Consider the following 22162-nt stretch of genomic DNA (forward strand, 5'->3'; position numbering starts at 1 on the left):
GTTTTAGGAGTGAGGTTACCACGTTTCACGCACTTGCAGCAGGGGGGACTCGAGCTCGGGAGTACGGAGCGGGGTAGCCGTCCGACTTACTGTAGGGCTGCGGCCCGGCTCCGAACCTGGGTTCCTGTAGCAGGGGCGCGGGCCGGCCGGGCGAGGGCGGCTCCGGTTTGCCTGCAACACAGACACGCGCCTGAGGCCCAGCGGGGCAGGTGCTGGAGAAGGCAGAAGGCAGAAGGCAGAAGGCGGAAGGCCAGAGTCGCACCGAGGGGCAGGACGCGATGGGACCGGCTGCCAAGCCAGCAGCAAAGATGCTTGTTCACTGTCCACGATCAAGGAGAGTCCAGATACCTCCGAGCCTTGCACTTCGCGTGCACTGGTTTACTTCCGACAACACGTCGCCACATTCCTGAACAACTGCGATGCCTCCTCCGCCTTTAAAACACCTTACATTTCAAATAAAATTTTCAAAATGAGAAAAAATGTGGATTTGGAGCAATAGAAAACAGAATGAACAATGCTTCCAACCAAAGATGCCACATGCCACAGATTAATCGGGACAACACAGTCTCAAAAACCACCCCACACACACATATGTGCACACAACACACCAACAGCAATGTTTCGATGATCCAACAGACCATAACAAGTGGCAGAGTAGAAAGACAAGTCTAAAAACAGTGCCATGCAAATGGAAATGTGATAACATCTAGTATCTACCTACTCAAAAACTAGATTACAGACCAAGTGTTAGTAACATGCAAAATTTTACTCTAAGCCAATTCTAAATCACAAATGTGTGATACTGTTTTCCCCTATACAGCCCAGAGCTTGCCTAATAACCTCTCATTCAATTATAAAAACTTTGCTTACTACGTTAAAAACTTAGCTTACTATGTTTGTGTCCAGATCAGCACGAGGAAATATTTTCATCCACATTTCTGCAGTTCATTTTGTGACTGTCCAAGTCAATGCCAATTTATGATAACCTAGGTTCAATAGATTACCTAACAATGGCATTCCCTTTTTCATGTTTCCATATTCCTACATTTCACATTTCATTCCTTAAATAATAGTCACATGCTTAAAGTCAAATGAGAAATGTGTGTTCAATTGCTACCAGCTTATGGGGACAAGCCTTCAGAAATGAGGCAGGTTACATTTTAAATAAAGATAATTGTTCAAAGACACAGCACACAAAGCACAGAAAATATTTTGTGACACACCTAATGCATGTAAAGATATACAATATTTTGGTGTTCAGAATTATCTTGGCCTATTGAATCAGTGGAGGGGGGAAGGGCTGAAGAAATGGAATGAATGTTGTTTATTTACATAAACACAAATACATTTATCAAAGGATATACTAGATGTTGTTAATGAAAAATGTACGCTGTTTTCAAGGAACATCTCAATATGCAGTTGGCAACCCTGGTTGGCAGTGTCGTGTGCTGTAAAAGTAATTAAGCAGCAGGGCCAAGGTAGTGAGTGTTGTTTCAGTAAAACATGTTTTATTTGAACTATTGACTGCAAGGATTACTGCAGTATGGTGAGTGACTATAATTCTGTTTGAGCAAGAGATCAGGTGCAGATGTCTTGCTATTTTAGAGAGTCCAAGTCAAGGAAATATTGTTTTAAAAAAGCAGAATTTTTTTAGCATCTCATAGGGCCTTAAAGTTAGTTTTCAAATGACAGTTTTCTTACAAGGATACGAGTTATGTTTTACAGACAATATCTAATTTAATTTTAACACTCTTTCAAATGAAAACTTTGTTTCTAAAATGATTGAGACATTCCATATTACGATTTTTTCAAAATGTGAAATCTTTAATTTAGTAAGGAAATATAGTGCAAGTGTTAAGTATATAGAGAGTAATCTACATTTTGGATCGTGTTTATGGGGTGGATATCATCCATATGCGTATTCTATATGCCTGGGATTACATAATCAGTGTGTTGCCAATATTGTTCTATGCTGAAGGAAAGGAAGTCTCCTGAGTCCACGTCCATATTCCACCCAGCTTCATTCTGTTTTACAAGTAAAAAATATGAACAAAATTTTCCATACAATGAAGACTATTAAAATGTTTTAAACGGGGCACTACAGAAACATGTAGAGAGTTAAAATTCACTTATGGTAACGAACACAGCTAAAATAGTATTGTCGATTAATGTGAAACAATCAGCCAATTCAGTAACAAGATAGCTGACGTAAGAGTCCGACAACAAGAAGCTGTAGTCGAAAGAGACAGGGATGCAGACAGGGCAGAGATGTCTGATCCAGTCTGAACACTACACACGAGTTCTTGCAGGTGTTATGGTTTTATTTTCAAGGACTTCTCAAGAATTTAAAAGGCAACTTAAAAAGACCAAATTGATTTGTGAAATGAATTGAGATTGTGACATTTTTAATTTAAGTCACTACCATAAATTAAAAAATAAATAAAATCCAAGAGCAAATACACATGCTTAAAAAAAATGAGAATTGTTGCAGGAGCTCATAACTCATCAGTAGCTGCTGTTACTCTTCACGCATTGTGTGTAAATGAGCGCCCTTACCAAAATTACTGTAATTTAATATGTAGCACTATATCTTTGTAAATATTATAATTCAAGGAATCATCAAATCAGGCTGTGAACTTCACTCAAGGACAACCACCCTTATACTCCTCCACCAAACACACTATCCGCAAGGACAGCATGGCTGCGACTTGCCGCTGCTTGGTCCACAGTGTGGCTGTCATGACTCTAGGAAAGATGTTGTAATTTTATTAACCATGCAAAGACTTTGATTTTCCTTACCTGACTTGCAAGCATGCCTAAAAGTGCTTATCGGCACTGCGTCGATGCTACCTCAGCCTGTCTAAGGAATACAATGCTCTAAGACTGTAAAGTAAGTAAACAGAGAGAAGCAGACGGCCGTGGTCGAGGCACGAGGCACGAGACTGTAACAAGGCGACACGCCCATGCACGCCTCCTGCAGGAAACACTCACCACGCCGGGTGGAGCGACGGGAGGGGATGCGGTAGCATCGTCAGCCATCCCGAAGCCACACTTCCTGCACAGAAACAAACAAGTCACAACAGTGAGTGACGCGCAGCGCCCGTGACATTGACAGTGACTGACTGTGTGTGTCCTGCCGTGCCCCGTGCTCGTGTCTCCCTGCTGTGTGTTTGTTTGTTTCTGTGCAGTTTCTACTGTCTCCGAACACAACTCGTTAGGTTATGACTGCCTTGTTCTTGCCGTGCTGTGCACTGTCTGTTTCACGTTCTGTTCTGGCCTTGTTTCTTCTGTTGTTGTGCCGTGTAGTTTGGTTGAGTGTGCATTGCGTGCGTGCGTGCCGCTTGTTCTGAGTACCGTGCTCCTGCACGCCAGCTCATGTTTTCCTCCTCCACTCCTCCGTCGAGTGTTCAAATGTGTGGCGTGCTCCAAGTATTGTGTTGTTCTGTCTTCCTTGCATGTTTCACCTCAACCACAAGTTAGTCAGTTTCCTGGCCATGTTTTATATCTGCAGGAACATAGCAACAGAACATCACTCAAAGCATTAACAAGACATTTTACATACAGGCATGCCATACAAAGCATCGTGCGGCCAACATCCACATCGCTGCCAAAGCCCTTCGGTAAAACACGGACACATCACTACTGACTAGCAACTTCATTACAAACAAATCTACATGGTGGAGGGGAGGGAAGAGAGAGTGCAGCAATGCACTGACCCGCCTAAAAAAAATAATTAAAAAACTTAATTGGCAAGTTGCAAAAGTAGCACCATTTTCTTTTTAGTGTAACATCAACAGCCAAAATATACAACCTTAATTTATTCAAATGTCTTATTTTAGTTACAATTAAAAATGCTGGTTTTGTGACTAGATTGCTAGTCTATAAGTCATATTCAACTTAAGTCACATGAATCAAAAGAATTAAAAAAAATAGTAAAATAGTGATTAAACTGTCTCTTCTTTGTGTTAAAAACACAGTGACAAACAAACAGTATTGCCACTGTGCTCACAATGTGATAACCGAGCCCAAAACAATGTTCGTAAGTGAATGTAAAATTACGACAGGTGTCAACTAATACCTTCAAAATTGTACAGAACCCCATAAATATCTCTCACTACTCCCTGCATCAAGTACATTAGCCACGTTACAGTTTTCACTAAACATAATGTATATACACTATGCTTACCACACTTTGAACGATGTCCTTCTAGAGTAAATTTTGGTCAAAGGAATTTATACAGTTTCTTCAATGAACTGAAAGTAAACTGTAATAATCTCGCTAGGCTTATACTTTACCACATGCTGGAATCACTGACACCTCTGCACTGAAGGTCATATCTGCTGTCTGTGGCAGAGCACTTACTGAACTGCAGTAGCGATGAGCTGCTTGCCTTCAGGTTGTTCCGGGTGGATATCAAATGTTGATCTTGGCTGCCAGCCAAGATTTTAGTTATAAGAGTTATCATTACTGTCGGTTTTCATTGGACTACAGTTTTTACCCGATTTATAGTGGGGGAAATTTCACATTTATAAACCAAATTCCATGTTTTTTTTTCCCCAGGATATTTAAAGTTTTTTCAAAGAACTTTCATTAAAAGTTACAATATAAATAAAAATATTTGTAGTTCAGCTGACAATGTCAGTTACAGAGTTGAAATTAAGTTAGCCCATCCCTGGTTCAGCAACTTGATAGGTTAAAATGTGTTTTCTATATTTCTATATTTTACATGGAATATTGGATTAGGCAAGCATGGAAAAAAGTTTTTTACGTTCGCATGAATATTGAGCTGTCAAAACCAAAATGTTGGTTACTGTTGGCTGTTAAACAAATTGTGGCTTGTAATAAACATAGTGCCCTACATTCTTATTGTAAATTTTTTCAGTGCTTAGGCGTAAGCTGTAAAAAAAATAAAACATGACTCCGCTGGGGAATTCAAACTATGTCCACATTACGCCACGGGATAATGTTCAATTGAAAATGTACGTAAACATGTCAGCAGCAGAATTTAATTCATCTGCCATGAGAATTCAAGTGAACTGGCTGTGGCTAGCTCCGCCAACCCTCCTTTTGTTGGCTAGGTGTTCTAGTCTTAGGTGGTAGCTTGAAACTTTGAAGCTTAGATAAGTGAAATATACTATACATATTTTGGAACAGCTAAGATTCCTCCATGTGTGGATTTTAAAGATAATGGATTTCACATACACTAAGGGTTACACAAAAAAGTAGATTATGTGGCGATATTAAGTAAATGAAATTCCCATTTTTAACATTGTTTAGTTACAGCAAAAAAAATACAATTTTTTTATAAATTGCAGATTAATGTAAATTTCTTACTTCTGGAAATAATAGTTGCTGATGATGTTTTTTATGTTGCTTTTCAGAATGTTCGAATAAAATAAATCAACCCCTGCTTTAGATAAGAGGGATTTGCCTCCACTATTTGTAGAACCAAAAACACCAGAAAATATAGTTATTGGCCACAGGATTTAAATATTTCGCACATAATCAAGCAACCCGTAGAAGTGCAAGAACATCCCAGTATTTACATGTTAAGAGGATATAAACTAGAACAAGAAATAGTGGATTAAATTTTATTTTAGTTTTCTTCTGTGATAATTGCGACTCCCATAAGTATGTGACTTCTGACTGTTCAAAAGAAGTAAATGGTACTTTAGTGTGGAGTGCAGTGTCTGTGGTATTGGATACTCACAAGCCGAGATCATAACAGTGGTCAACATTCCAATGATGGCATGAGAAACATTTCAAAAGCGTGAAAGTTCTTTGGGATAGGTAAATCTGCCATACTACTATTAGAAACATTTTAAGTTATTCTCTTCTTTTGTATAGAATAAAGACTAGTAAAATTTAGACTGCTTCCTGAATGTAAGTTAATGCTGAATTCATTTATTTAGAATTATTGTGCTTACTTAGGAAGCTACATCTTATGAATCCACAAAGCAATGAGTAACAAATACAAAAAATTTATAAAAAGGTGTGCAAATTTTCATAAACAAAATTGGCCACTAAATCACACATTTAAATCTGTTATTGGTTCCCAAATTTTGTACATAAAAGCACACTTAGAAATTTCTACCATTGTATTCAATGAATATAATGGTCGTCAATCTATTAAGGACCGCACACACTTACAGACGAAAGAAAGATTTAAGCTCTGCTGATGTTCATCTTTCACCAGAAATCAAACTTTCTATGAAGAAAGATTTGTTTTTACTCAACAACAGTAACAAGGCCACATTCATACATAATCTGGGATTACAGCTTAGTACTGAAGAATGTAAGGTTCTGAATGTGGATAGTGACACACACACACACACACTCATAGCAAAAACATCAATAGAAAAATCACAATTTGAAAATACCTGTGTTATTAGAAATTACACTGATCTCATTCTCCTGTTGAGCTTGTCCCTGCCACATTCAAGATCCTTGTATTTCAATACAGAAACTAAAGTGTGGAATATTAAATCTTTACAAGCCCGTCTTGGTGATCTATCCGAAACACTTTTTTTTGTCCATTCATTTTTTGGTTATGAACCACTTCCAGGTTCTTTGGCTTTGGGAAATAAATGGCACTTCATCTTGCAAAGAGTGATGCAACCTTTAAGAATGCTGCTACGGTCTTTAACTCTGAAAATTTGTCGAAAGAAGAAATAACTGCTGTTGGGGAACAAGTAACCACAAGAGTACACAAAAGCCATGACAATAGGTCTCTTCACACATTAAAAGCAAGTGTGTTTGAACACAAAGTTTGCACATCAACTGATTTTGTCAGCTCTGAAACTCTTCCTCTTACACCTTCTACAGTGAAATACCACTCCTTATGAATTCATTTCCAAATCATGGAATGGAAAGGACTTTCTTCTCTTTAATGAGGCCAGAATATTTAGGGTTGGCAACTCAAGAATGGTATGTATTTCCCTGTAATGACAACACAAAACTTGCTCCAGACAGTATACTCAAAATGATTTTCTGCCAGTGTAAAAAAAAACTGTTAAAACTCTTGAGGTATTTCTGCAAAAGAAAATGCCTATTCTGTACATCCGCTTGTGGACAGTGTCAGGGAGTGAACTGTGACAGTAAAGATAAAGAATACTGAACTTTACGAAAATGATATTTTTAAAACTCAGTCACAGTAATCACAGTAGTAATGATTGAAGAATCTTTTCTTTAGGTAATGTTATAAGTAATGTTTTTTGTCTAAACAATTTTTTGAATGAGACTAATATTTTCTTTCAAAATATGTGTTAAAAACTGTTTGGCAGCCATTTTCCAAGATGGCAGACTTTCCCCAAAGAATAAGACTATGGAATGTATAAAAAAAATTAATATCTTGACATAATGGTGCAAAAATCATTTATGTTACAATTATTTCCATGTCATATATATATCCTCAACTATTTGTTATGTATGGTGAAGCAAATTTCTTTGTTTTACATCAGCTTTTAGCATTGTCATTGCTTATTTGCAATCCACAAACCCTTCCAAATGTCATTTAGACCAGTTTTGGCCATCCAGCCGATCCACATAACCAAATAATCACTTATTTTTTGCATGAAGTCAGTGTTCAACCTTCTCTAGCAAAAAATAATACATATTTATATTAAAATATTTATTTACGATAGGTGGCTGTCTTGCGAGAACAATGATACCCTAAAAGTACATGTAGGACATTACTTGATACCAAAACAAGCTGTGACACGTGACACGAATTTCCGTGTGTCAAGGCTGCTTGTGCGACCAGTCAAAACGTAACCGTTCGTCAGGCAGCTAGTAACTACGGGAAGAGTAACAGCATTTTCTACTGTGGAGTTGGAAACCTAAACGACTTAAAATTATGTGGTGTATATTTCACGCAACGTTATCTCGCACACTGTTTGTGCGGCAGTCCTTAACCGCCGCCACGCGCCCAGTCGTATTGTGACGCACCGCAAAAACGGTCGCTTATTCGTTAGAATACCACTACGTGAAAATTAAAATGGCTGTGAAGTGATAAGACTTGGGTTTCTACCTACTGATAAATTGTTGGTAATTCATGAACGTATAAGGTAAACATTGTCTAACTGGCGAAACCAAGCAGATTTACACACACGCAAGCTGTCATGGGAAGCCTTCTTTTCAGACGAGAGAGCCAAACCCCCGATCGTGCATCTTCGGGGTTATTTTTTGTTCATTGTAACTCATGATAACTAATGGTCAATTAGGTTAGGTTAGCTACATTATAAATACTTTAAAACATTGTGGACGGTTGATTTGGTTAAGATAGCTACATATACTGTGAAATCATGTAAACTGTTTCCTAGCCCTGGATAGCTACATATTAAAAAGTTATTTGCTAAGCAACCATAGAATGATTTCACAGTTTTTTTTAATGTAGCTATACTTACCTAATATAACCAACCATCCACAATGTTTTAAAGTATTTATAATGTAGCTAATCTATCCTAATCGACCGCAAAATTTAAAGCCACACGGGTTTATACAATTAGATAGAACGGAAAAAAAAAAGCGCGCATGAACTTCGGGGAACTTCGGGTGAAATTAAGGCTTCCCAGGCTGTCAACGCCGCAGTCGGAACACGTGAACTGTCAGCTCTGTCTGGCACATTACGGTGACACTGCTGGGAACCTTCAGGAGACTACGTGGTGTGCGTGTGGGGTATGTACGTGTGCGGGCGCCGAGCGCCAACACGAAGCTCTCTTCGACGGGCCGTCGACAGCGCTATAACACACGCTGGCTGGTAGTACACTTCTCACCAAGAGAATCTCAACACGTGAGAATCGTGACTATTTATTTAAAAAAATATATGCAGCAGTGCAATTCTTTAATATTTTCTCTCTGATAAATTACAACATTAAGGATTTTAACGCTTAACGAAATCTTCACATTACTTAAATAATTAATAAACATGTACCATTTTCACTTTGTCTGCTAAAGTGAATGTAGTAATATTATTTCCAATACTTATGTGCTGTATGGTGATATACTACAGTAAAAATGTAAGATAAGAAACTTGGTTCGTTTCCTGCCCCGGGGTCATTTGTTATGTCAGGTTAGTCCGTAATCGTACACCGATAAGCCTTTCGGCGCAAGACTGGAGTTCATAAGGCACAAGCGATTTATATAAAAGATGTTTAAACAATATTATTTTGACACACTTTGACATGCAAACATTAATGTTTTATATTTTTCCTTTTGAAGGCTTTCATAATCGGACACGAAACAAACCCAATTCTTACACGTGGGAGTAAAATGGACGTATTTATTGCTTCGCGTGCGAAGTATGCAAGACTCTACGACAAAAAATATGAAGAAACATCGCGGGTTAAATACAAGCTTTAGTTTGGTGACGGAGATTCGAGTGTTTTACTCCAGAATAAAGCAGCGAGTTCCTAACGGAAAGAAAGTCATTAAAGTTGAGTATGCAAACGACGTTGTATAAAAAAACAGTTGAAAACAATTGCACATTTTTTTTTTTTTTTTTGAAATATGTCATTTCCACCTCCTGCGCGGCGTTCGCTTACTCTAGAATATTCAGATTAAAATCTGGCGCTAGAAAAGCAATCAAAAGTGATGGAAAAATCTGATATTGGCAGTACTGTCATCTAACTGAAACACGACATAAAAAAATTGGTCCTTACCGTGGTTCCGTTGTCGTGAATACTGTCGTGAAGAATACTGTAAAAGAAAAAAAACACCGTGGACGAAAATGTCTGTGACATTGAAGAAAGAGTCGGGGATTATGGAAGAAACTGAGAAGGCTCTTGGAGCCATGTTGACGGAAGCCGAGACTCTCGTACGAAACAAAACTACGGATCGGGCTGAGGATATAATAGCCAAGCACGCACGCCGTGTGGGAGCTGGACTGGCCCTTGTCAGTCCACTTGAGCGCATGGAAAAATAAATTTGGTCGAAGTCCGGCAAATCACATGAAAACCGTTTTCAAAAGAAAGACTGAGAGGAACGCAGTGCAGGAAAGGAGGGCAGACGGTGTTGTGTGGGCGGCAGACGAGCAGTAGAGAGAGCCACTGTCTAGCTGAGCTCCAGCGGCCAGTTAATGGTGGGTTTATGGATAGAGTGATTAATTTATCGAGAGTACAATGAATTGTTACAATATAAGCTAAGAAATAAAACTCAAATTAGCTGGGCTAGTCTTCTCGAACTTGTTTTTCTCACTCATAAGAGTATACAGTATATGTTCTTTTTGAGCTGATACCTACTTATGTTATCAAACTGAATTTAAGACTTATTTTTTAAATTTTAATTGCAAGTTGTAACAGGGATGAAACTTGATACAGAAAAAAAATGGAATATACTAAATATAAATATGTTAATGGTACATTGTCCAGAAAATTATGAAATTAATACAAATGTAAGTTTTCTTATAATGTTATGAATATTAGATCTGAGGTTTTGGTATTATTTAGTTAATGTATACCGCCATATTGGCTAAAGAGGTCTGAATTTTCACATAGGCATCATTTGGGGTAAAGTGAGGAAGGGGGTGAAAATTATGCGATTTCTGTTTCATTAACACTTAACATAACTACATATCTAACACATAAGAAACAAATTTTTAAACCAGTATGATGAATTTACAATAAATTTAGATAGTTTCAAAAATCTTAATGAAACTGGCCTATCCGTGATGAGGTAAAACCAGGGTAAGTTTGATTTTAATTATATCTGCATAGAACCAAATAAAATAAAAGATTTAATTTAAATGTGACACAATCTTAATTATTATATGAAATAGGCAAATGTTTCACGCATTTCAGAATAGGCTTGTTCTTAAAATGTGATTTCATTAAGGTAAAATATATCCTAAACTAAATTAAGAGTTATAAAATTAGCAACCTTCATCTAAATCCGAAATTAAATTCGATGTTGCATTTCGATATTTTAACTCCCCCACCTTTTTTTTCTATGAATGAAATCGTATGTAGTTTAAATTCTATTTCGTCCATTTCTTTGGAAATAACATTAACAATTGTGTTTATATATTTTTTACAATGTTACAATAGCAAAAATATCCTGACACAAGCTATGCCGCAGATTATTATCTATTACTTTAAACTTACATAATTCATACAGTTACGAACGCGAGAGGCCAGACCGCGATGCCAGGTTCGGAGCTAGCTGTCAGCCCTGCACGGCCGCTGACGTCACGCGCCGCTCCACGTGCCTCCACTTATGTGAGGCATGCCACACGCACCTGGCCGCATGACAAGGGTCGTCGCTACCCCCTTCTCCCTCCGCACCACAAGCATCGACCTGCCTCGGCGCTGCCATCTATCGCTGAGCGGCCTTGGGAATTCCACGGGCCGCCGCGCGGAGTGGCGCGAATAAACACCTCCTTTATCGATGTTTCGGACGTCGGGTCGGCCCGGGATGACGCGACACGTCACTGCCGCTCTCGTCGGTTCGAGAAGGGCGCCACAGGTACCTAAGCAGCGACGCCAGCCTCCGCGGGAGTTCCGAGCGAGTTCCGCGAGTTCGGCGAGTTCCATGAGTGAAGGGAAGTGCGACATCGGGGAAGAGGGTGAGAGACCCCCTCGAGAGCGGCGTGTCGAAGAGCACGGGACCGTGAGAGTGCGACTGAGTGGCGCGAGACTGTGTGTGTGGACAGACGCGTGGTAAGGGGCGAACCACTGTTGAGCCTAGCTCCAGTGAGGAGTGCGAACTGTGGAACTTGACAGAATCTATTGACTTGCGAATAAACATTTTTTAAGTGCCAGTGACTGGAGATCGGGCATGTTTAAGTACTATTATATATTAACAATCTGAATAATAAAACTTAATTGGGTTATCCCTTACGAACCCAGTTCTCCCCACAAAGTTCGTAACAATATATTTTTTCGATCACAGATAAATTAGTTATAAATTTTTACATCCAGGACGTAAGTTTAATTTGAAGATAAAAATTTAATTTTGCTTCATAACATGTCCAAGGTCATTTACTACGTACATAAACCCCCGAGTAAAACCACGTACACAGAGCAATGCGGCGCAACTCGCTATCCGGTCCAGGCATCTTATGTTGGATCTCCGGGCTTCTCGTACACCCCCACGCGAGTGCTGGTATGGGTTTTCAAGCTAGAACATTTTTCTGTCTGGTTCGAGTGTGCGTTAGTCTCTGATGGTGTTTTCATGATGCAATCGGTTGTCTGTATGGTTGCCTTCCGCAACCCAGTATACAATGAGCGCGTAGTTTAAATCTGAATTATACAAGAAGATAGCACCTTAAAGTAAACGTTTATGAAAATGTTAAATTTTATTAATTTGTTCTGCAGTCAGACCCACAATACATAACTAATTCTAATTCAAAATGGTAAAAAATATATAAATATACGAAAAAACATTTGCATCAGAAATCTTTTTGATAGACGTACACGTTTTTGAGTAAATCTACACAGTTTCAAAAAATATTCAACCAGTAATTAAAGTACACATAGGAACTATGGGCACATGTGCAAGACATGTAGAGGTAGTGTAAATGCATGAAATGTTAACGAACATTGGTCCCGTAATGCTAATTTATCCATAGAGCCGTAAATGAGTACGAAACCGGGATGTAGGGGAAGGAAACGCCACCAGATATTGTAAGGAAACATTCCAGCCTTTGCCTGGAGTGATTTCCAGGAAACTATGGAAAACCCAAAGCTTGGCCGGACAATGACACGGGATCACTGGAATGCTGAGCCAGGGCCTTACACTGCGTCACCTCACTCCATACAGAGATAAAGCGGATCCCTGTTCTGTGGAATGTCATATCGGCCAGGTCTGATATCTAGTTAGTGATAAAGATGAACACGCAACAGTTCGCCCTTCCTGTTCAGTGCCCTGCACACAAGAGTCGTGGACTGATTATCTGAGATACCAACTGATACAGTAAGATGGCGCTTTGCATTCATACCTACATGTGGTTACTATGTAATACTACAGTGCAGTGCACTGCACAAGGACTACAGCCGAAGCTTGCAAACACTCCATCTACGTACTTATATGTTTTGTACCGTGCAAACGATCACTGATATAAAAATCCGCAAAACAGGGATCAAATGAGTATCATTTTACGATTTAGCGGCTCTAGCAATAAACAAAAGCATTTTAAACCTTTGTTCTCTTAAAAACATAAATATTTTTCACACCTGAATTTTGAAAAAATGTAAAAATTGTAGTTGTAGTTTTCGTGTGTTTATCATTGATACCCAACATCATTTATTTAATTTAATTCTAGGATACAATTATTAACCTTTAAAATATACGTACCCCCTTTTCACGCCATAGGGGTTGAATTTCGAAAATACAAAAATGGTGAGTGGAAGTTTTTGTACGGTCATTCATGGTACCCAAAACCATGGAACACAATTAAGTACGGAGTTATAATTATTGATATTTAAAACATTCTTGGACACGGCGTTGTAATCACTCGGAAGTCATGTTATCACTGAAATGTCTACACACCAATGTGACATTCCATACATGTTTATATTACTTTTCTGTTGTTTGCATAATAAGCGTACTGTAACTGTAACGATCGGCAATATAACAAAGAAACACAAATGATTTGTGGCGAGATAAGATTTAACTTTAGAGAGAGGGCAACTTTATTATACTTTACTATGTATTGCTTAGAAATTTTTGTATGGTCTTAAAAGTTATTTGAACATTTTCTGCATAATTAAAAGCCAATTAACATTCATATTTCTAAATATTGTGAAAATCTAGTACATTGCTAGAAATATGTGTGAGAACTGGGTTCGTAAGGGATAGCCAAATTAAGTTTCATTACAATTTAATTAATTACCAATATTTAACATTACTAATAAATGGTTGTACTTAAAAATGTCTAATAACCAATCACTCGCACTTAAAAGATGCTTATTCGCAAGTCACGTAATGTCAAAGTTCCACAGTTCGCACTCCTCACTGGAGCTAGGCTCGGCAGTGATTCGCCCCTCACCTCGCGCCACTCAGTCGCACTCTCACGGTCCCGCCGCTCTCTAGAGGGTCTCACCCTCTTCGCCCATGTCGCACTTCCCTTCACTCGCCGATCTCTTCGAACTCTCGGAACTGTCGCGGAGGCCGGCGTCGTCGCTTATATACCCGTGGCGTCCTTCTCGAAGGGACGAGAGCGGCCGTGAAGAGTCGCGTCATCCCGGGCCGACCCCACGCCCGAAACACCCAGAACAGCGACGCTCATTCGCGCCACTCCTCGCGGCGGCCTCTGTGAGCCCGGAATTCCCAGGCCGCTGGCGACAGTAGTCCGAGGCTGTGACACGGCGCGTGACGCCAGCGGCCGTGCAGGGCCGCCAGCCAGCTCCGAACCTGTCTGCGTTCCTACACTATTTATTAAGAACTTATTTATGGACTTACAAGTCATACATTGACGAATCAAAAAAAAAAAAACAAATTAGTGAACTTTATAATACCAAAAAAACAACTAATTTTTATAATTACAGCACATTTTGGGGGCCATCCCGCGGACAGCTTGCGGTACAGTTATGCTAAAATTGTGGATCTGTATCATTGTCCGGCTAACAGTTTACATTAAATAGGAACCTATTCGACACACATCTTGTAAACCAGTCCTGATGTAATTTTGATTCATTTGGATTCATACAGCAAATCGAACACAGGCTAGTTGGTTACAGCTAGTTTGCTCAACTGCATGATAAACTAGACAGAAAATTCGATTATAGCACAGTGCATTTTTACGATGAGTGAGATAAAGTGTTTAAAATCTAGTGCCAATCGTTTCACGCCTGCCGAACATTTCCTGCATTTCCCAGGCCATTACGTAAATGCTACGTTTCCACAAACATTAAAAAAAAAACTATATATTTTTAAAAGTTTCCAGTCATAAGTTCTTAAAACTTTTAAGTCAATATGGCGAGAATTAACATTATAATTACTGTAGTCTTAGAGTAAACATTTAAATGAGCACTTCCCTAGAAGCCATTAATTTTACATAGTGACCCATATTCAAATGAAATTCCTAAGTACGCCATCGAAACTGTACAAATCGCTCAACTGAGATTTACGCAGCGATCGTCAGCCCGTCACGCGAGGCACACGTAGTTGCCAGTGTCGACACCAGGCGCGCCACTCGCTAGGCCCGTGGACAGTCTCTTGCTGCAAACAAGCAGGCTACTTGGATCATTATTTCGAACTGTACGAAAGAACCGTTGAACTTACTATTTCCACCCAAAATGTTTTATATATATATATATATATATTTGAGCTTCTGGATAAGCTGTATTGAAATGTGTAAGTGGATTAATTAATTCTTGGTGCTCAATACAATAAAATATTCTTATTGCTGAAATGTAAATGTTTTGTGATAAGGTGTTTATTATTTAATATTTATTTTTTAAAAGTTTAATAGATTCAAAAACATCGAGATTTTTAATTACAGTTAATTTTCGAATTGCAATTCGAATCAATTATATATGAATAAAACATTAATAAATTAATTTTAAAAATTAAGAATGCTAGTATTTATTATTGTCTAGATGATACCAAAAAATAAGAAAAAAAATGCAAAGTTAAATTTAAAATAACAGTTTTCCCCACGGAGCAGCCTAACTCTTGTGCACAGCTATAATTACTCCCCTCCCCCTATTAATTTAATTGAGAATAGTGAGCTTATGCGTCTGTTGCAGACGCGTGTTATTAGCAGCTGCGATTTAAAATGTTACATTGTTCCAGGTGCTGGATAAGTTGTAAGAGAACATCGCTAATGATCGGGATTGTTACCCACGGTTACTGCCATGCGGCCATGAGCCGGCACGTCTGACTACGGGTACGCGCGCAGTGCATAGAGGTTTTCAGATTCCGATAACCAGCGCCGACCGGCGCCGACTCTCGGCTCAAGTGGGGGCTCACAGTGGAGGCAGACTACAAGCACCAACTGCGCAACCTCAGCAGTCATGAGGCCGTGTGTATGCTTATTGCTACAGAAAATGTTAGTTTTAAATTAAAACCACAGAAACGTGATGTTCATGAAATTAATCAGTTGAGAGCTACATATGGCGAATATCATCACATATTTCCTCAATTGAAAGCAGACGACCAACGATTTCGTAAATATTTTAGAATGACGAAAGAAACTTTCTATTACATTTTTGACAAAATTGAAAATCGATTGATGAAGAGTTGGTGTAACTTCCATCAACAAAAGATTCTCCCAGAATAACGGTTTGTAATAACCTTGAGGTAATATATGTACCAATTCCAGTCTCTTTTTTGTACTGATAAGTGATGCAACCGTTTTAAAGTAGATATAATGTAAACAAAATTAAAGTTCACAATTTAATATTACAATTTACCTGCCATCAAGATAAAACATTAACATGTAGGTTTATAGAAATAATGTTCGAATAAAAAGTAAAGAGAAATTTACTTTCCAATTGGGAAATGCATCTAATTACAGATCATTAAATATTACAATATCATTGCCAAAGTAGTCATATTATATAAAATTGAGTGTCTGGTGCATAGATAACAATTTATGTGTGTTTATATAGGTCCTGAACTTGGTAGCAGTCGGAAGTAAAGTACTCATTGTTGGGATACATGCCCACTGCAATGGGAACTGGAGGCGATACTGTGTGGTCTGTATATATAGTAGAGGTCTAAGATGTTGTGCTTGTTGAGGGTGATGCAAATTGAAGCGAAATTTGACGAGAAGAACCTGAAGAGTAAGCGAACTCGTGAACCAGATCTTGAACTCTGCTCCTGAAGCGTGGTTTCTGATCATCAGGAATGTTTTTTTACGTAAGGTAAAAGGCTACGAAAAAACAAGTCATCATTTTCAGTTTGACGATTTTGTATAGCAATTTCCAACATAACTTGTATGACCACTACAATTATGTCAACAAATACACAGATCAGTCAATAATCGTGCCGACCTCGCCGATGTCTGAAACCAGAATGTAAATGTCATTCCGGTAAAACGTCTGACTCAGACAAGCCGCAGATACACGCCGATGTCTGCCGGCACCGTGGGCACTCGTATCTAAACAAGGGTTAAATTTCAGGCGCCGGTTGGCGCTGGTTATCGGAATCTGAAAACCTGCCTGCACTGTGCGCGTACCCTACGGCGCGGGGCCGCAACTACTGCCGTGCTCTCAGCTGTCGCGCGGGCGCTGCCTGCGGAGAGGGGCTGTTGGGGCCGGCAGCTTATCTCGTGCCCGCTGCTTGTGTGGCCAGGACCACTGCTGTGTGGCGAGGACCACTTATCAGCGGGGAACTGAGCGCGGTGTGGACAATCTGATACTTGTGCCGAGTACAGGAACACGTGTCTTCTTGTGCGCTACCTACGGCTGTAGAGGGGATTGTCCAGTCGTTCCTTGGAATTGCCATCCTTGACTGTCGGCATGGTGAGGGCGCCGATGGTAGTGTCATGTCCGTAGACAACACATCAGCCTTTGGATCACCCGCTGACCGAACCACGGGGTAGTTAACCGTGGTTGTGGCGGGCCGTTACAAAAATAAATCAAGTTAACAGAACATCAGCATGCTAACAGTCACGCTATTTGTTTGCAGTCATAAAAAACCTCTCTGTGAAAAAACTATATAATCATAAACAAAAATGCTGCATGTGTTAAAATTACTCTCTCTTTGAAGGCTTGGTTATCAAATTATCATTTGGTTAAGGGTTCTGCAAAAATAGCATTTTCTTAAAGGTAAAATACAGAACATTTGCGTTTTGTCACTACTTTTTCCGTCACTAATGTTGGATGCAAAAACGCGTGTTGATTATAGATACATAATTTTAAGATGCCAACGTAATATTTTAATAGTTAGATAGTTATTATATTATGTTATTCACCTAATCTGAGTCTGATGTGAAGCTGGCATTTTCCGTTTCACTAGAGGAATCTTTGTCTGTAGAATCTTCACGATTAACAATAATCTTATCTATTTCAGTATCTAATAACCTATCACTGTTCCAGTATTCATTCTCGATTTTTTCCACATGCCTGCAGCATGCTTTCCATTGCTTTTTAGAATAGCTACTAAACAGCTTTTCACATAATTTCTTCTTGTCTTCGAGTGAGGATGATATTTCTTCGCACACTTATCCTTTAATATATCCCCACACTAACTCAATCGGATTGAGATCAGGATGATAGGGTGGAAGCCTGATTACTTCGTGGGAGTTCATTTCAATGATTTCGTCAATTTTGTAAGTTTTGGAAGTGGGCACTTGTTTCTCAAGTAATAGTAGGTTGGCTTTTGTTAGGTCAGAGGCGAAAGTTACGTTGTTTATTTTTAGCCACTCTTGAATCACTTGTTTGGTGTTAGCAGAAGTCGGCTTCTTATTTGTCTGTACATTGTGATAACTTGCATTGTTGAGAACAATGACGGAGTTTTCAGGCAAATTTGGAAGCAGTTTATGTGTAACCCATTTCGAAAAGTTTTCGAAATTCATGTCATTATGATAATCTCCCGTTGTTTGTTTTGACCGGAATATCAACAATGCATTCTGTACAAATCCCTCCTCTCCTCCTGCATTCACATTATTAAACGCTGGCCTTTCCCGATTGGCTCTGTAACACCCAGGTCATTGTCCGATTGCCAACAAGAACTAACGCTGTGGGTAGCATGGATGTACGTTTCATCTACATAAACGATTAAACGACCATCGTTTCGAAACTTGCGCATTTCTTGTAGGAAACGCCCCCTCCATGCTGCTATATCAGGCTTCTCAATCAAAATCCTTCTCCTTGACTGACACTTCGTCCAACGGAATCCCAGTCTCTTTAACAGTTTTCTCAAAAATTCTTTATTGCAGTCCAAAACACCATCTCGCAAAGCCGTCTTTAATTTATTTAAAGTTGGAACAGTTTTCCTGACAGTGTAAAATTCACGCACTTTTCTCCTCACAGCACCACACGTAAAATCGTCGACTTCTAACAGTTTTTTGCGTTATTTTTTTTTTGCCAGTAGGTGTTAAAAAGTTCAGACCAATTTTACTTTTTACTTTCCCCTCAGCCAAAATCCTTTTTACCGTTGATTCAGACACACCCGTCGCAGCACTTGTCGCTTCAGTAACATTGTATTTTAAACCGTACAGCAACTTCTTTTCTTTCAGATGCGTCGCAACGTTGTATACAATTTCACGCGCCTGTCCTCGCAAGGGTCGTCCTGGAATAAGGTTCGACTTAATTCCCGAGGTTGATGGGATAGGCTCGCTTGTTGTACCGTGTAACCCAGGTCCCGGCATGACGCGCTGACGCAATCCTCACGCAGCCGAGTGAAGCGCGGAACTGACCCCCTCCACTTCCCCTGGCGACTATCACGTGACGGTAGTGTGCGTCAAGCCACGAATTGGTGTCTGCGCAGGTTCACAAGTATCTTGCCGGGCTGTCGTAAGTGAAGTCAAACAGCTTACTTATACTGGGTACTCTGGAAGCGCACAGACGCACAGCTCCCGCTACTGTTTACATTTGGCAACGTGGCCTCCCTCCCCTCACTCCGAAACTTCGCAGAACTTAGATTTTTTTATCTCAACCGGGAGGGAGGTGGGCGAAGAGAAATCTCCAATCCTAATAGGAAGAGAGGTCCAAATAATCAATAACTTATTTCATACCACTCCGTCTTTCAGCTGAAGCAGCAGACGCGAGAACTAATGATCTGATAAAGCATATTAGGGTCTGGTAGAGAAGGTAAAAAAGAGAGGACGTGGACAAGTAAAAATGTAAAATAAAGTAGGCGAGATATTACACATTAAACAAGAATTCAGCTGCAATAGAATTTCTAAATAAAATAATTTGCAAGGCAGGAGCAGTTCTTTCTTGGTTGCCGTGATATTCAGGTTGAATTTATTTAGTTTTCTTCTAATAAATAAATTAACTGTTTTTATAACATTAATTGGGGTTGAATTTCGTATGAGCAGGACAGGCGATCCTATTTTTATTAATTTTTCATGAGTTGGCAGGTAAGATGGATTCAGAGAATTTTAAAATTATTGTGAATAGTGGACTACATCATAGACATTGCAAAATGTGTCAACCGACATGTAGCTTCTGATTTGGCCGGAAACGTTTTGTAGAATTAGATGTTGACTGCATTGACAGTGTCGTTCCTAGGCAACATTATTGTCACTCAAAACAGGCAATGGAAGTCTATCGATTAGTTTTTTTAAGGTAAGGATATACTGCAGCTTTAAGATGCTGCAGGCTGTGAACATAATCTACCTAGTGTCTCATTTAGTAATATTTCAGCACAGTTATCGTTAAAGTTTGGAGAAGAAAATGCTCATTCTCCAAGGTTGAGTAGTTGTTGTGGGAAATCATTACCGGTGTTTCCGCTAAGACTGTCTCTCATGTTTCTTTGCAAATTAAGTCATTTAATGGAATTCCATTGACGAGATGATTTTAAGTATGCTTTAATGATGTCACTTTTGTAACGACAGGAAGGTCTGCCGAAAACAAAAAACTCAGCAAACACAAAAGCAACCCTCCCCTCCCTTCCCCCCTGACGGCATCAATGTTTCTGAGGTCCTTCAACGATCGTTTAACAGGTTCAACATGGGCTCTATTACTCATGGCACATTCTTCTCATATTATCAACGATGCGTCCTGTAACAATTTGCCTAGGAGCCCAGGTTCGGTGCTGGTCTCCTAGCACGCGATTGCGAAATGTAATCTCTGTGACTCGCGAGATGCTGCGTAGTTTCAGAAGAGGACTCTTCCGTTTGGCGTAACCTTGCTGATCTCGTCTGAGATGTCATTCGTGAGAGTTGCGGTTTTCTTTTTGGCCACGTTGTCGTTGTTATACATTTACAGTAACCATAACATTACACAAAACTTGACAGAACGCCTTACAGAAAACTTTACACTTAACTTCAATAAGATAAAAGTGAGAATCTAACCTACATGAGTTTTCAAATTAAATCAATGTCTATGTCATAAAAGTACTCGCCTAAGCACTCCTTACTGATTGAACTATTCATAGAGATTACTTGAAAACTTCATCTTGTAAAATTTCTTTTGACTACCTAAAAATAGTCTCTGTGGCTGGAAAATTAAACTTAGATACATATATGGTATCGCGGACTTCTTTGTAAAGATAATAAAATTCAATATTTTTGGCATACATTTAATTTCTTTATTTCGAAACTTTTAGGCAGTGCATGCCGATAAATCAACCAGATGGCTAGTTTCTTTCCCCCTGACTTAAATAACAGTTGTGATTTCTTACTGAAAACATATTTATCTCAATTAAAAAGTAGCCTATTGCACTCACGGATAATGTAGCTTCATATTAGTGAAAGAGTTGTCATAATTAGGATCAGTTGTTTCTTTAGTCCCTACATCCAAACTTACAAACTTTAACTCTTTATTATATTAGTATAGATTACAACTAACTTTAACTTAAAATATAGTTTTTTTTATAAATACCATAGTATAATTAGTTTCGTAGGTAATGAAAATACGCGGTAAAGACAGACGAAATCAGGCTGAATATTAATATCACACGGAAGCATGCAATACGATGGAAAACCGCGAGAGTTGCAAACCAGCGGCGAAGTTTAGAAATGCCGCGACTTGCGAGCAACTATGCTACACTAACCGGAAACAAGCTTCATACAAGATATCATATACTCGCATGTTTCTTAAGGATGTCAAAATCTTGTTTCAAACAATTTTACAAAAAATAAATAAAATTTGAGAAATTAAGGTTGAGTATTAAAAAATTAAGCAATACGACAGGAAAAACATGCTATGTTATCGTAGCACGAAAATAACTTTACTTAAAAATAATATCTTCTTATATTTTAATCACAAGGGTAGTAAATGATGCTGTTTTCCAAATATGGGTAAGAAAATAACACGTCTATTACAGCCAGATTGATGTTAACAGGTACTTAGAATTATGAATGTTTTAAAGTAAATGTGGTATAAAAGAAAATTAAAACCTCAATACTAAATTTTTATGAGAAAAATATTTTTGATTCATCCATTCGTATATTTAGAAACTTAGCAAGGGAAAACTTAAAATAGCTATCTTCGTGACGCAAACTACTAAAAAAGATTATTTCAAGTACGCTGCGATTCCCCACAAACATTACCATGTAAACCTCAAGCTAATCTTTTATCGCTGTATAGTCTTGAGTGACCGCTAGAA

At 38.9% G+C, this 22162-nt stretch overlaps 1 protein-coding gene across 5 annotated transcripts in view; it reads right to left on the reverse strand.

Moving 5' to 3' along the window:
* The window catches only part of LOC134536713 (heterogeneous nuclear ribonucleoprotein L), a 204046-nt gene that overhangs the window by 75639 nt on the left and 106245 nt on the right, over positions 1–22162 (reverse strand). For 3 of the 5 annotated variants that reach the window (XM_063376583.1, XM_063376585.1, XM_063376586.1), the window contains exon 7: positions 34–171. The exons of 1 other annotated variant lie outside the window; for it this stretch is intronic. In XM_063376583.1, coding sequence (XP_063232653.1) covers positions 34–171 — 138 coding nt within the window. The remainder of the gene's footprint in view (positions 1–33; positions 172–22162) is intronic. One more of the 5 variants, XM_063376587.1, reaches the window with a different exon arrangement.

The sequence above is a fragment of the Bacillus rossius genome, chromosome 11, assembly GCF_032445375.1.
Source record: "Bacillus rossius redtenbacheri isolate Brsri chromosome 11, Brsri_v3, whole genome shotgun sequence".
NCBI classification, from domain to species: domain Eukaryota; kingdom Metazoa; phylum Arthropoda; class Insecta; order Phasmatodea; family Bacillidae; genus Bacillus; species Bacillus rossius.